Source organism: Cyprinodon variegatus, unplaced genomic scaffold (genome assembly GCF_000732505.1).
Source record: "Cyprinodon variegatus isolate N-32 unplaced genomic scaffold, C_variegatus-1.0 Scaffold423, whole genome shotgun sequence".
In the NCBI taxonomy this organism is placed as follows: Eukaryota; Metazoa; Chordata; class Actinopteri; order Cyprinodontiformes; family Cyprinodontidae; genus Cyprinodon; species Cyprinodon variegatus.
The window spans coordinates 443162-459404 of NW_015150876.1; the positions used below are offsets into that span (position 1 = coordinate 443162).

A 16243-nucleotide genomic window follows, 5' to 3' on the forward strand; every position below is an offset into this window, starting at 1 on the left:
ATTGCTCCCACTCACAATCCCTCAGGAGGGGAGGCTCTGACGTCACCCACCCACTCTCTACCTCCCTCCTTGCTTCTTTCTATCCTTGATCCTGTTCCCCATTTTCCCTTCCCTGCCTTTTCCCACCTCCCCTCGGGTGTAGCTGTCACATGATGTAGTGTAGTGTGAAATTACTCCCTTCCTCGCCATTCCCTCTGTCTCTCTGAGCCTGAAGATGTTTCTTTTATAACCACTCCTCTTTGTCTTTCTTACAATGGCACTCATCATTTTTTATCACTTACTCCCCTTCTCCTTCCTCCTCTCTCTTCTTTCCTCCCCTCCCCTTGTCCATCATATCTCTCAGGTGTAATAATCGCACTCAGTGTGTGGTGGTCGCGGGGTCAGACGTGTTCCCAGACCCCTGCCCAGGGACCTACAAGTATTTGGAGATCCAGTATGAGTGTGTCCCCTACAGTAAGTACTGAGACCCCGTCACCTCCTCTGGCTTCCCCACCCCTCTCGCCGCATTCATCACCCCTCCCATCCTTACCTCTAGCTTAACCTCAACCTCCCTAGCCCCTCTTCAACTCCCCTCAAGAAGTGACAATTCAGTCACATGTACACATTTCTCTCTCTGGATTTCCTCAACACAATAAAGACAAAACAAGACACACACCAGTCCTCACCTGCTTTCTCTCTTTTTTTCTCTCTCTTCTTGCTCTTTGGCACATTGCAGAGACACAAACCCGATCACAGAGCACTAAACCTTTTTTTTCCATCAACAGAGTGATGCATCAGCACCTGAGGGGGTTTTCACATGGGGGGAGATGGTCCACAAACACTGGGTCTGATAAGCACTTCACTCACATCTTCTGAAAACATGGGGTCAGCCCCTATTGGTGATCACAGCAGTGTAAGAGACACCGCCCCAAACTCACGCACTGATTAACCCGGGGGCGTACTTCTGCCTTTATCTGCAGCCAAACACCTTTGCTGTCCCTCTGATTCTCAATAAATTTTCAAATTGGGCTCTGCGAGACTTTCAGGTGGGGGGCATAGAGTGTTTGCCACACCTCACAGAAGAAAATGTTAACACAAACAGGCAAAGGGCTTATTTTAGAGCACATGACCTGTGGTGCTGCACATTTTACTGTCCCCATGGTAACGGCTGGCTTTCTGGCTGCTCTGCTCAAAAATCTGAGGCAGGTGTGGGCTTCACAGATCCACACTCACACAAAACAATAATAATAATGATAAAAAAAAAAAAAGATATGAAGGGGGTTGGGGCGGGGTGCACAAATTGCTCTTTTTCTCCTGGAGTCTTCCTGTCTGAGTGAGCATCTACGCACAGATGAGAGCACACTCACGCATCCCAAAGAGCAGAGCTGGCTGTGATTATATGGTGTTGTGTTGATCCTCGCTCATGTGAAAATCTCCGCTCGGTCTACCCCTCTCCCTCTCATGTATTATAACGCTCAGCATTGATCCCTTCACTGTGTGCAGGACTGCCTGTGTGAAGAAGGGAAGCAGTGGAACACCCCTCCACTGAGCAGAAGTGTTTGACTTTTGGGGTTAAATGCTTAGATAAAAACTATATTACATTTACGGTGTGGGTGTTGTTTCATTCTTTGAATATATTAGATTATTGTGTCCTTTTTTTTAGACTTGCAGGTTGAAGTGAACCGCAGCCACCAGCTAACTTCTTTCTCTTCTCTTTGCTTTCATCTTCATCGCCTTCTCTCAGCGGTCATTTTGACTGTTATTTCACACAGTCAGTTTGACCTCTTTTCATGTCTGTCTCTCTTCTTTCTTTTTATCAGCTTTTCAGTATGCTTTCCAAAGTTTCAAACCCTTTGCACAACCATTTTGCTTTCCTTTATCTCATTTTTCCCTGCTTTTCAATCAATTTTTCCCTCTTTTCGTTCAGTTCTTACTCTGTCTCTTTGGGTTACTTTTTTTTGCAGGTGGGACAAATCAAATCCAAAACACTCATGGATTTCCAACAACCTAGTTACTCTCTGCTCTTGTTCTGCTCAGGGCTTTCTACCTTCTCTTCTTATTTTCTTTCCATAGGTGAAAACCGCGGTCACACTGACCATCTTCTTCAGTCACTCTTATGGAAATCTTGCACCATTGTCTTGCACGCTTGTCTGTCCTTTGCTGAGGGACACAGTTGCATCAATCAGATGTTCCAGTTTCCTTTCCCTTTTATATCCTGACCTTGTTTTATTCTAATTGACTTTCAAAGGGAGCTTGTTGTCTCCCTGCCAAACAATCAAAGTGTATGATGAATTGATAGCTGCTGGCTTGCATTTCTCCCTCTCTGTTTGTTAAAACTTTGCTGATTGTGAACAAGCGATGAGCATAGCAGAAAATTGAAAGCTGATCCTGATGCGATGGGAGGTTTTACTTATCTGAGATAAAAAAGAAAAAGCCAATAACTTCTGTCCTTGTGATGCTCTGAATAAACAAATGCAGACATGAAATGAATTCATATACAGCTTAGGCTGTCGGATGTTCTTTGCATTTGGACTCATATGACAAAACGAACACGGCTTGACATTAAAACTTCAAAGTTAAACTTTTCATTCCGAATCCTTTTCGCCAACGCACCATACGCCACTCAACTCGGCCACTTTTAATTACCAGGAGAAGGAGGTGCGCTGCTCTCTTCAGTTCTGCCTCAGCAGAGATTTGTCAAGATTAATTGAATTTGCTGCTGCTAATCGCTCTGATAGTGCCCCGTCGTTCACGTCTGGCTGGGAATGCCGGGCACTTGGGTACCATCTGATGCATGTTTTTTGTTGGTTGTCTCAACAAAAGGGTGAAGTAAGTGATATGTAAAGATTACGTGTCATAGCAGCTGCGATGGTGTGTAGCCAAGTTGATGGCTGGGTGGGATTTTGCATTTGACAGGGTCCTCTGTGTGAGTGGCGCTTGTGTGACACAGGCGCCATGTTGCCAGTCACCTGAAACGGAGAGGTGACAGCAACAGCAGATTTGACACGTACAACACAGCTCCGCTGTCTGAGCTCATATGACAGTGGGACAACTGTGTAAGGTCACTGTGTCTGTTTGGTTGCTTTGGCAAAATACAACCACTAATAAGTCAAACCATGGCTCATTGGGCCAAAAGGGGCCTTATTTGGCATGTAGCATTGTTTTTTTTCCCACTTGGAAAAGAGCAAAAGCAAATGGCTCAACTGAACTGTTGTTTCACACTGTCACATCATGCTGTAGCCTGCTGGATTTCATTAAGACATCACAGATCCATAAACACAGCTGCAGCATGTGTTTACTGCAGTGAGACAACCCCACTGCAGTCTTAACGCAGAGTGAATAGTAAACCCTGCCTATGAGACAGCTCTACCTGTTCCCCCTCCCTTTCCAGAATACATTGCTAGATCATTATTGATTCTGAATGGTCTCCTTTAGGGTCATCCATACTTGCCAGACCAGAACATTTAGACCTTGTTTATATGCACAACACCGGTTGATATACTGTATAGCAGAGACTCTCCTTACCTTAACTCTGCAGTCTGCTGTATTTAATTCAGATTTCGCTACTCTCCCACTGTTTCACTTTATGAAATAGATTCTTCCCCCAGAAATTTATTCAGCACTACCTATTCATTACAAGACATCCGCTTTTTCGGACAAAAAGCTGCTGGAAATGAGAGTTGACTTGTCGGGAAGAATTTGTCAGTAGAAGGAATAATGGCATTGTAATATGACAAGTTTTCAGGGGAGGAGAGGCAGCACTTTGATGTAGCTTAAAATGAAAATCTATTAATATGTATAGGGACACCATTAGACGTGGGACTCATAAATGTTTGGTGAGTGAGAGGCAGGAGGCTCCGCTCTGGCCTTGGAATGGGATGACTCTTTTCTTATAAAAACTGAAAGGGCGAAGAGGGGAAAACAGAGACAGGAGAGGGTAAGAGAAACTGAAGAGGACACACAATCTCTCAGCACTTGGAAGAGGAGACAGAACAATAGACGTGTGTGCAGTTTACAGTGTGTGGTTCTAGTTGCACTCATTGCTGTGGGAGTAATTGATAGGGTTGTAGAGAGCACTGAGCAGAGTGATTAACGGCAGAGAGGGCAGCGGCTTATTTCTCAATAGAGCCCTGAACAGAAATGCTAAAGGAATCAGACAAACAAGCAAGGTGGCCTTAATCTAACCTTCAGCTCTCTGTGATGACAGTTTGATGAGTTTCTGTCTTTTCTTACTGTTTGTTTCTGTGTGTTTGTATGTGCTCACAAGAACGCGTGATTGTGTTGTGCCAATTTGTGCTTTGCACTTTATTTTTCAGGAAACCAAGAATAGAAGAAATGGAGTCAACACAAGTCTTCCACCTCCCTGATGTTATCTTCTTTCTCTCCACAGAAGCCAAGAACTTTTCTTTCCTTTCTCTTTCTGTCTACATGCCGTTGCAGTGTATCACCCACCATTTCCGCCTTTTCTGGGGGAAAAAAATGTATTCTCAGTTGAGCTTTTAGAAAATTGCATTCAGTTTTCTATTTTAAAAGGAATGTAGGCTCAAACTGGAATGGAGCGGAAAAGCTCTGTATCAGCATTTTTCTCAGACAGGGAAAAATAGAGAATTCAGTGCCCTGCAAAAGTATTCAGACTCATTGGATTAGTTTCACATTTTGACACGGTAAAAAATATCATAAGATGTTATTTGTGAAGGGACGGGACAGCTCTACATCCGCTGATTTTTTTAAAACAAATGAATCTGAAAGGAACATTTGGTTTCAACCCCCTCAACACCTTTGGCCAAAATGAAAGCTTCTCTTTTGGGGCCCTTCCTATTACCGGTAATAAAGGTTCTTTAATTGAAAGCTTCCATGTGGCTCTAGTTGTATGTGTAGGTTCTTTTTAATCCAGAAAGGTGCAACACTAAACCTGTTTTAAGTCATTTGTAGACTCACAGGTTTTCTTATCGTTTCATGCTTTATTTAGCTCTGTCTGTCTTCCCTGGTTAATCTTGACCCACTTCCCTGTCCCCGTTAAAGAAAAGCATCCAAGCTACATGATGCTGCCATGTTTCAGTGTGGTGATTCTAAATTCAAGGTTCTGTACAATGTTAGTTTTCTGCAACACAGTCTTTTTCATCTTGGCAAAAAGTAGAATTTGGGGTCAGCCTTAGCAGTACTATCTGGGTTTCCTCTAGATGTCTCTATGACTTGAGGCATGTAATGCTATCCCCACCCAGGGACCAGACTATAGGTTGAACAGTGCTATATGAGATATTCAAATATTGATTTAAATATTTAAATATCGACTGTTTATAACCTAACCCTGAATTCAATTTCTCTCAGTCTTTATGATGCATTTTTTTCATTAATTCTCTTTGACAATGCTCTGAGGCCTTCCTGAACAGCTAGATGTGTACTCAAGTTATATATCTTACAGGTATATTCTGTTTTTTATTTATTTTTCTTTTGAATATTTTTCTGAATAGAGGCTTGGGATTTTATTTAATGGCTGTAGATTAAGGAGGTTCAATACAATTGCAAGGTAGATTATTTGTCTTTGCCTGTCACTTAAAATCCAAATCAAATGCCTTGACAGATTGAAACGTTCGAAATAAAAACTTTAAGAGCTCTGAATACTTTTGAAAGGCACTTTTTTAAGTTCTGCCAAATAGATGCCTCTCCTTCCACCTGCTCCACAGAGAGGTTAGGAATGAATGAAAGTTCTGGATGCGAGTGCTATCCATTGAGTCAGTCTCTCCCTGATCTAACCTTGGAAGTAATGACTGAACTCACAGTTGGGGGGATGGCCTGTTTGTTTGTTTTTTACTATCACACCTTGACTGGCTTTGCAGCCCTGCTTTCCAGTTCTCACCCTTCAACAATTAAATTGGTCCAAAGTTTCTTAGTCTCAGATATTGTGATTATTATTGTGTCTGGTTTGATCTTGCGATGAGATGATAAATGTAAATCATGATGCTCATTATGCCAGTGTCAGGGATCAAGGCGGTTTTAGGCTATTTTGTTTTTCCCCAAATGTTTCTTTGTCTTTTTTAGTTAATCTTGTCTTTCTCTCATTCTTTTACTATCATGATGGGCAACCCAGGGAGGTGTTGTGACATACTGCAGGAATCCCTTGAGACGCAAGACTACATGTGACATATACACCACAATCACACCCACAGTGGGGATCTGACAGCCATGTGACTTTTGACAAGCCTCTTCTTGGAAAACACAGATTTACTCGCACACAGCACTTTTGGCTGTGTAAACACACAGGGAAGGTGCTATAATTTCGAAGGAGGAGCTGAGATTCTAGTACGTACATCATGTAGTCCCCATCTGACACCATCATGGATATCTAGGGACCCACACTTTACCTGTTAGTGCCAGCTGAGGCCTCACTGTGATTCAGCACACACATCTATTGATTTGTGTGTTATGAGCTCACTGTAGACATTTTTCTTATCCCTCTCTTGTCCTAATCCAAACCCCCACACTCACTGACACACACCCTCTCTGGCTTTGCCTCTTGGTCTCTTACTGTGTTTCTGAGGCGTTCCACTCTGTCAAGCCCTCCCTTTCCCCTTGTTGTTTGTTCTCTATTTCTTTGATGAGCCAGTCTCGGCCAGGCAAGCCTGGAGCTCCCCACTGATTGGATGGTCGATGGGTTGAGTGTTTTTTGCCAGTCTCTATGGCAAGCGTCTCTGGCTCTATAAATCAAGTAAGGCCAGAAGAACCGCTTTCTTTGGGTCAAGAAACTACTCTAAGGTGAACGTTGACTATGCAAGGAGATAAAGCAAGTGAGAAAGGTTTCCTAAACTCTCAAAAGACAACTGGTCACAGAAAGATAGCTTCATCACCACCTCTCCATCTGCCATTTTTCTGTCTTCTGCTCTGCCTTTCTCTGTGTTTTCCTTTTCACAGCTAACCAGAACAACGCCTGCGATGCTCTCCGCTGGGTTTCTCTCTCAAACAGGTTTTCTGGAGCTGTGCTTATGGCGCAAAGGGAAAACGGGAGGGGGGAAGGAAGGGGTATCGTGGTAAGATGGGTGAAGCTGGGGCTGAGAGTGTGTGCTTTGGGTGGATTGTGTTGTCGGGAGGGGTTATTGATAAATGTGAAAGGAAATGGAAAAAGATTAAAACCCAGGTCAGGCCATTTTGCCCCTTCTCATTTTCCATTCAAGCCATCCTTTATGTGAGTAGCCAACCATAACGCAGACAGATAACTTGCTTTAAAAAAAACAGAGCGTAAGAGAAAGGACAGCGTTTTATTTAATCTCAATTTTCTCTTTTTTTTCCTGCATCTGTTTTTTCCTTTCATTCTCTTTACTTTCCCTCTCTTTTTCTTCCTGTCTCTCTGTATTATCTCTCTGTCTCCTTCTTTCTCCTTTTTTTCCGATGCTTGAATAGAAGTGGATCAAAAAGGTAAAGTCCACAATGAACATAACAACCACAGCTCGCCCCTTCCTCCCTCTTCCCTCTCCTACTCCCTTCTACCTTCTCCCTGTTCCTTCCTAACCCTGCACCCTGTGTAGTGGTCATGTTTGATGTTGATATCCCTTCCTTTTCTTTCTCAGTCTCTAATCGCCTCCCTCTCCTTTCTTCTGTAACCAAAACTCTAAAATCCTTCTAGATCTCCTCCTTGGTTTTGATGACGAACACCCTGACTACCAAAACACACTCATATACATGAACAATCACACAAAAAAGCTAATTTCAGGTCAGTTCAGTGTTTATGAGAGATAAATTAGGCTGCATCATTTAGCCTTTTAAAAAGTAGCATAATCACATTTTTTTTGTGCCAAGTCTGTCCATTGTTCCATCTTAAACAAAAACTTCATCCTGCCACTGTTGCCTCAAACATTTTATAATAGCTTTTCCCCATGATTCTGATTTTTCTGTCCCACATAGATCTGTCCTTGTAGATTTAAGAAAAAAGAAAGTCACCATCTTTAATTATATTACTCAACTGCTCCTTTTATCCATATTGTATCTTTTTATTTTTTCTCTTTTCTTTTTTCTTTCCAGGACTAACATTAAGTGTATTGTTTTTAGTAATCTGGAGGGAGAATGTAGTGTTAGGATAACTCAGTAATTAGACTAACTTGCTTTCATATTATTGTTAACTGCATCCCATTTTCAGGTACTTCAGCATCCTTCTCATTCTGTCCATATTAATTCTTTTGAAATGATAATTATTACATTTGAATACCTCGCTTCCACTCTCCACCTACTTACAGCTCATCTTTTTATGTTGTATTTTCGATCCTTCCTTCTTTTTGCTCTCCCCCTTTCCAGTATAATTGGTTTATCTCTCAGATTGCACCTGGCCATTACAAAAAGCCACAGGCTTCTTTGAAGATCTTTTGCAGTTCTCTTCGCACTCCCTTCTTTACCATACTGTTTCTGATTTATTTATTGTTAACACATATGTGCCCCCAGGTAGTCCCTTACACCTTAAACCATCATCTTCTTTAGTCCATCTCTTCTGGTTCCTCATGTGACTAAGAAGAGTTGCGGGGATGGGGGAGGGAGATGTATCCTCTGTAGGGAGCCCTTCAGCTTCGTAAAATGGCCTCTCTGATGCTGCCTGAGCCTTTCCAAAGCACTTTTAAAGAGCTCCAATCAGCACAGCCATGCACCTCAATCACAGAATTCTTAAAGTGCAAAAGATAGACTTGACCCTGTTCAAGGTCAGAGCAACAATAGTTGCAGATATTTCTAGCTTCCCAATGAGCTTCTACTCCCCCTTCCAGGTCCTCACCTTCTCTACCTTCTCTGAATCCCTCTCTTATCAGCGTCACTCTTGACCGTCCCTTTCCCATGCACCATGGCAGGATCCATGAGCTGGAGGAATTAAGTCTCATTTCAGCTGTCATTAACTGGTTAAGGGACTCCTTTGTCTGTTCTTACATCTGTGGCTTTTATTAACATGAATCATTGTCTACATTCTTTCCCACCTCAAGCAGCTATTTCACCTCACTTTTATCAAGCTTGTAGTGACGTAGAGAGCTACAGATCCTTTTTCCTCCTGCTTTCACCTCACCAATCTGATTGTATTTATTCACCATTCTTCCACCCACTAACACTCAAAGGAAAAACCTATTTCCTTTGCACTCCAGCCAATGTTTATCTTCAAACATTTCTCCACTGGTGTTGAATGTCTTTAAATTCTTTGAATGTGAATGACTTCTGTTTCCTGCTATTTGTGGAATTAATCATCCCTAATTGATCTGTGGAATGACAGAGTGGTTTTCCCGATGATGTTCAAGTTTCTGTGATGATGTAATAATTTAAGTATCCGCTATCGGTCTACCTGCTGTCAGTCCATATTAAGACTATACCGCCTACAGCTGCCTCTTCCATCCCATCACTTCCTCTGTCCCTTTTCTCACCCTACCCTCTACGAGTGCCAAAATTATCCTGGTATCTACTTTAACAGTGTTGGCAGGGCAAAATAGTGTTTACTTTACCCCATTTTGTTTACTCCAAACGAAGGACAAGCAAACAATTTAATAATTATTCGAACACAGTTAAAAATCCTATTATCAACAGGAAGGTTTTATATGCAGGACAAAGCCTAGCTTAAATAAAAGGCTTTCTGTGTGCCGATTGAAAAAGTGAGAGGAAATAAGTGAGAAAACAGAGTGCTGTGTGACAGAAAAATACAAAGAATGGCTGTGAATGGAAAAAAGAGAGAACAAGCAGTTGCTATAGAGACGTAGAGTCTAGCAGCATCCCCTCATTAAGAATGACCCACCACACACAAGCATGGTCATGTGACCAAGGTACTGCAGACACACTTTTTTGACGTAGGGAGATAGGGGATGGTTAAGAGATCCAAACTATACATGTAGGAATCATTGCTATTTTAATGTTTGGGGAAAAGAGGGGTAAATTAGTGAGCTTAGGAATGAAGAAAAAATAACTAATTGACTTTAAGAAAAAACGTTAAGAAAAAACCTCTAGAAGACTGAGAGCAAGAGTGAGGAGAGGAGGCAGCTTAAGAGACTAACATTACTAACAGGGAGGCTCGTTGTTGCTCCACCTCTTAAGCCTTATCCAGAATACAGTATGCCCCTCTGTTCTTTATATTTTCAGCTTCACACAGAGTTAGTAAATACTTTCAAAATACTTTCAATATATATATATATATATATATATATATATTTGTTTTGGTCTCAGTTAAGGGTATTATCTGGGGTTAGTGTTTGAGTTGATAAAGTTTTAAAACTTTCCTCTTCCATTGTCTGGATGGTGTGTTCTTGCATGCATTGTCTAAGAAAGTGTGTGTCTCAGAGTGTATGTTTGTTTATGTTTTTCTGTACTGTGATTTTATTCCTAAGACCTGACCCAGTATAGTCTAAAAGGAAGCGGAAACTCAATGGGAGCCCCCCTCCCCTTTCTTTCCTCATATACCTCTCTTCTTTTATCACTCTTTATCACTCCCCAGCAAATTAACTCACTCCTGATTCTGATTTTACAGGAAATAACCTATTTACTCTTTTACTCCACTCCTCTTCTTTTTGTGCACAACAGAACATGCTTACATCCCTCTTTCTGCTTTCTTCTCTGTTTCTTCTGTTCAGTGCAAACAAGCATGCAACACATTTGCACACATTCACCAAGGTGAAGATACACATACACACTAATTTTTGAATAAATTCAAGCACATGCAATCAGTTTAACGGCAAACACTCATGCACGCCAATTAACAGTCCAAGCAAGGATGCAGATTAGCATGACATGCTCCATTCTGCCCCCTGCTGAGTACTTGCGGCACCTGCCACTAACAGGTGGGGAATTCAATTAGAACAGCATGGCCACAGCAGTCAGTTTTTTGAGTGGACCACTACAGACTGGACAAGCAAATGCATTGGCGAGAAAAAACCTACGTTTCTTGTAGGTAAAGGAAAAGCACACCACTTAAGAAATACACTGCCATTCATTGGCAGGGGGTGTTCAGATCATCAAAGTGGAGCATTAGCCATCACCAAGATGCTGTCAAATCAAATATGAAAACAGCATGGGCTGCAGGCAACAGCCAAAATGAAAGATCTAAATTTAGCCAAAAGCTGTCAGTGTTCACTTTTACCAGTCGATCACGAATGGCACTAATGGGAGGCTTTTGCTGTCATTTTCCAGAAAGTTCTTGGGCTTTCAGTGTTTCATACAGGGGCCTCATATTGACAAATAAAATCTGACCTGTGCCTGGGAAAGGAATTATAGAGATAAATACTCAATTAATACAGCAGCATTTCGCAGCCTGTGTGGTGGTAATTGCAAGCTTGAGTGGGCTAGCTACAGCCTGTATTTTAATCCCTGATAAGGTAAGTTTCATTAGTCATTTGGCCGGTTTAGGGTAAAAAAAAAGTGTTGTGCGTGTGCTGCATGATAGCTTCACTGAAATGATCACGAGTCCAAGATTTCCGTAGCCAAGGAGGAATTAATCTATTTATCCATCTCACATAATCCAGATGGCTCTGCGGAAGCTAACCTGATCTACCCAGACTAGGATAATGCCTAATCTCAAGATTTATGCCTAATGCTTATTGCCTAATTCCTAATACCTCATTCATTCTGTGGTCATAATATCCTCTCCTACTATACCTCTCTGCAGCCAGAGTTCGGCTGCTCCAGCTCCTGCTGTTAAACACTTCACAGTTACAATTGGGAGGAAAGCAAAGTAAAGAAAGCCAAGAAGAGTCGGTAAACAGGAAAGCAGCCGGGGAAAACTGGGGAGTGCTGGTCAGACTTAATGAAGCCCCCCAGGCAGGGTTTGTAGGATGTGAAGCGTGGCCACTCTTTCTGTCTGCCATGTGAATGTGTGAGTAAGAGCATTTGTGCGAGTCTCAAGCTCTGTGGATGCAGCTTAGATGCCGCTGATGAGACCCTTTGACATTGAGCCAACCCCACCACCAGTTCATTAGATTCAACCAATGTACAATGATTGCTGGGAAAGAGGCGGAGGAAGACAGAGAAGGTCATGGAGGAGCAACACACATGGTCTCTGCTGGGTTCCTGAATTAGTGGACTGATGAACCATAAAGTATGGAATGCAAATAATTTGATCCACATCAAAGAGCTTTGGTGTAATGGTTCACATAATATTGTCACACAGGATTTTTGAGTGAAAAAAAAGTTTTGTTTTACTTTCTTGACAATCTTTAATGTCTGATTCAAACTAAAAGAAACCAACATAAACATTGCGTTAGTGCAATGTTTTAAGTTCTCAAAACGTGATTAAAATTTGACTTAATAACTGTGACTATATTTTTGCTTTAGGCAGTTAAATAGAAAGTGATACTTTCTTTTTCCATTTAGTTGTAGCTGAATGCCTGCATGTAAAGTGATAAAAGAATTTGGCTTGCTTATTTGTTTGCCTGTATCCTATATACTACCTTGAGGCACAGTGTTGTTTATTGGTTGCCAACATATCAAGTCTTTTTGCTGTTTATTTTACAATTCACGCTATGTCACGCTTGTATTTTTTAGGAAGTACCCTACGTCTGATGATTGTTTATCTCACTGGTAACTTCTACTGTATTACCTGTAGTTAAAAATCATAGTTTTAGCCTTTCTTTAAAGTATTTGACACTATTATCAATAACTGACATATTTCATTCACTCACAATTGTATCTACAAAGCAAACATTTTAAGCCTCAACACTTTCAGGCAAAGATTTTGGTTCAACAATGGAGCATGACAAGCCTCCTGCCTGCAAACGGTCTTTATTTGGTGTTTGTTTGTGCCTGACTGATTAGATTCCTGTTTGGCTGGCAGTCTCAATTCCTGTTGGACCCTTCAGACAGAACAGGCTGATTCCTAGGAGACTCAGAAGCACAGATCACCAGCCACTACCAGCAGCAGAACACCAGAAAGCACAAAGAGAGAGCTGGATTTCCGGTAGCCTTGATTTACTCCTCCATCCTCTCTGTTGGGATTCTCCTCTTTTCCCAGAATCCATGCAATATTCAAGACAGTTTGAGCCTGGACTGATCCGTCACTCAAACTGTTGCAGTTTGACAGGATATGTATAACTGTGTAGGCTTGTGTGTGGAGGCTTGTGTGGTGTCCCTGTGTGAATGGCAACCGTCTCAGTCTGTCTGCGATTCGATGTGTGCTGTCTGTGTCCAAATGTCCCTGCAGTATCTAATTAGTTCAGGGATGCGTTCAATCATGAGGTGACCAGCAGGTGTCTGGTTCTGCTGCAACCATGAGCCCCCGAGACACATAGATAAACTGGTAATGGAATACATGGGGACCATTCATCTGTTTTGTTCTGTAGAGCTTCCAATTCTGGAACTCCCTTGTCCCTTGCTGCTTTCTATAGCCGGGACCCCTGTGATGCCAGAATGCTGAGGATGTCCACAGGTTTCCTCATAGATAACCTGACACACCAGTTAGATCCCTTGGCAGCCTTGGACACACAACATCAGACAGCCAATTTACAACAGTCCCCAATGGATGACCTCCACCTGTCCAAAATGGACAATGTCTCTATGCAGTGTGCATGTGTGTCTGTTTGGTAGATGGACACACATCTACCTTTTTCAGTGAGCTTCAATGTCTGTTTGTGACTGAGAATGTTGTTTGTGTCTTACTTTATGTGTAAAATGACAAGAGAGGGGAGGCTCATGCAACCTCACATTTTTACCCCAGGATGCTTTCTTTTTGTCATGGAGGCATTACTCTTGACTGAGAGCCAAATTTAAGTAATGAATAATCTAATAAAACAATCTCCACAATTATTCTTTGAATACCCAGGTGCAGAGCGAAAAAGTGAAGGCCCTTTAAAAGAGAAAATGCACAATCAAATAAAAAGTAGGCCAAGTTAAATTAAATTATGGACCACATCTAAGCGGCGAGTGCAGCCAGAAATCTCCCATTCATCATATTCAAATGTTTTCTGAACATAATGCTCAAGTTCTTTAAATGGGCTTTTATGTGTTCCCTCATTTCAAATCTGATAATGTTCACCACCTTATTTCTATCTCTCTCAGCCATTCTCCAGCTATTCTTTAGTCTTTTCATTTCTATACTTGCTTTTATCTACTTAGAGCTTTCTCTTTAGCCCTCACTACCTCTCTTCATCTTCCTTCATATTCTAGTCTTTTTCTCTCTCTCACTCTCTCTCACACCTACCATCTCCATGAAAACTATCATCATTGCAATGCTTTGTCTTCACTTTTGTCCAATTGTTTTAATTTTTTTATTTTTTGCCACTCTACTCCAGTTTTTGTGTGCCCTGGGACATTGCTGCGGGTGCAGGTGCCCAGCTCTCAGCAGGAAGCTGAGCACCAGGCGGGGGCTTGGTGTAAGGACCCTCTGCAGTCTGGGGACCGTCTGTATGTCATGCCCTGGACCCCCTACCGCACAGACATGCTGTATGAGTACGCCTCCTGGGAAGACTTTAAACAGAACCGAGCCACAACTACCTACAAGTGAGTGTATTGCTCACTGCCTTGGATGATCAAATGGCATCTGCTGCAGTACTGAATAACTATTTTTTAATATACTGTAGGAATAGTTGAATGTACCCCTGTGGAACTGGAATGGAACCTCTGCATTGCACGGCCCCACATATACGTGTTTATTAATCCCTTTTTATTCTTATCACAGGCTGCCAAACAGAGTGGACGGCACAGGCTTTGTTGTATACGACGGTGCAGTATTTTACAACAAAGAACGCACTCGAAACATTGTCAAATATGACCTACGTACGCGCATCAAAAGCGGTGAAGCCATTGTCACAAATGCCAACTATCACGACACTTCCCCGTACCGCTGGGGAGGAAAGTCAGACATCGACCTCGCCGTGGATGAAAATGGCCTCTGGGTGATATACGCCACTGAATCCAACAACGGACGACTGGTGGTCAGCCAGGTGGGAGAGCAGTGGTGCACCACAAGGAAAGAAAGGGTGCCTGAAAAAGAAAAATGCTGACACCCGCTCAAAGGTTACCTGTGGTGCACCACAAGGAAAGGGATATGGATTGCAAATGTAGGATTAGATTATCCAGAAATTTCATCTGCGTGGTCAGGCGGATGGTCAATAGAGTGAAATAACTTTTTCTGAGATTACAAGCATGCACTGACAGATGAGATATGGAAAGCCTGCTGTCTGACAAATGGAGCTGTATAAATATCATCAGAAATATTTTGGGTCACATTGTAAATCCCACCATCAAGAAATGTCTTTGCTAGCAAGATTAGTATTTGATTTGTTTTGCATTGTATCTCCACTGAAAAACAAATTATTTGGACTTTGGAGATATTATGACCTAAAAGGATGCCCTTATCCTTGACAATCCCAGGATGCCTCACTTTTGCTTTGTTTGCAAAATAATCTCAAAATTGGATCACTGAGTGAAGAGCTGAATGATTTATATTATTTTTATACCTGCTGTTGGTTTGTTTTCAAATATATATCTTATCTTCTGCAGCACTCCTCATAAACAATACTTAGACTAATAGGTTTGCTTTCCTCTGCTTAATATTTACTCTATAGAATTATTCTTTAAGTTTTTTAAACCTGAGTGGATTTTCAGATGTTTACCGGATTATGGATTTCTAAACCCTGAAGCTGATTTTAATATGCTTACTGAAATAATTTCAGCATAAATTAAATGACAAAAACATGTGAACTAGCAAAGAGCCATAAACTTTAATAGGGATTTTTATGAAAATGATCAACACTAAAAAGTACATAATTGTGAAAAGAAAACTTAATTGCTTAGCCAAATGTTTATCAAAGTCCTGCATAAAAAAACAAACACCTTCATCACTGATAAAGAAAGTAAAATGTTTATATTGTATAAAGTCATTACATATATAATTAAATATTCAAGCATTTAACTCAAGTGGTTTTAAAGAAAAAGTCGTCCTAACTCTGGAGAGGCTGCAAAGATCTGCAGATAAAGCAGCACATTTGCAAGTCAAACAACAGACTCAAACTTACAATATGTCATTAGCCTTGTAATCTACACAACAAACATCTGAAAAAAAGATTTTCTGCTTAGTTGAGATCATTTCGGGTATCCATAGAAAACTCTGCACTGCAGCTACTATTGTGTAGCATGGTGGTGACAACATCAGGCTATGGTGTTGTTTTCTTTACCAGGAACAGGAAAGCTGATCAAAGTTTAAAGCAAGATGAATAAAACGTAATATTGGAAAATCCCAGAGAAAAGATTGATAAAAGCTGCAAAAGATTTGACACCATATGCTCCTCCAATCTAATGTGAATTAAATCATATTTCTAAGAAACTCCAAATG

The 16243-nt window shown here is 41.4% G+C and overlaps 1 protein-coding gene across 1 annotated transcript in view; it reads left to right on the forward strand.

Annotated features, from left to right (window-relative positions):
• Window positions 1-16243, forward strand: part of adgrl1 (adhesion G protein-coupled receptor L1) — a 47538-nt gene that overhangs the window by 1057 nt on the left and 30238 nt on the right. The window contains exons 2-5 of the mRNA XM_015388465.1: window positions 344-453; window positions 7375-7389; window positions 14202-14409; window positions 14588-14852. Of these exons, the coding sequence (XP_015243951.1) occupies window positions 344-453; window positions 7375-7389; window positions 14202-14409; window positions 14588-14852 (598 nt within the window). The remainder of the gene's footprint in view (window positions 1-343; window positions 454-7374; window positions 7390-14201; window positions 14410-14587; window positions 14853-16243) is intronic.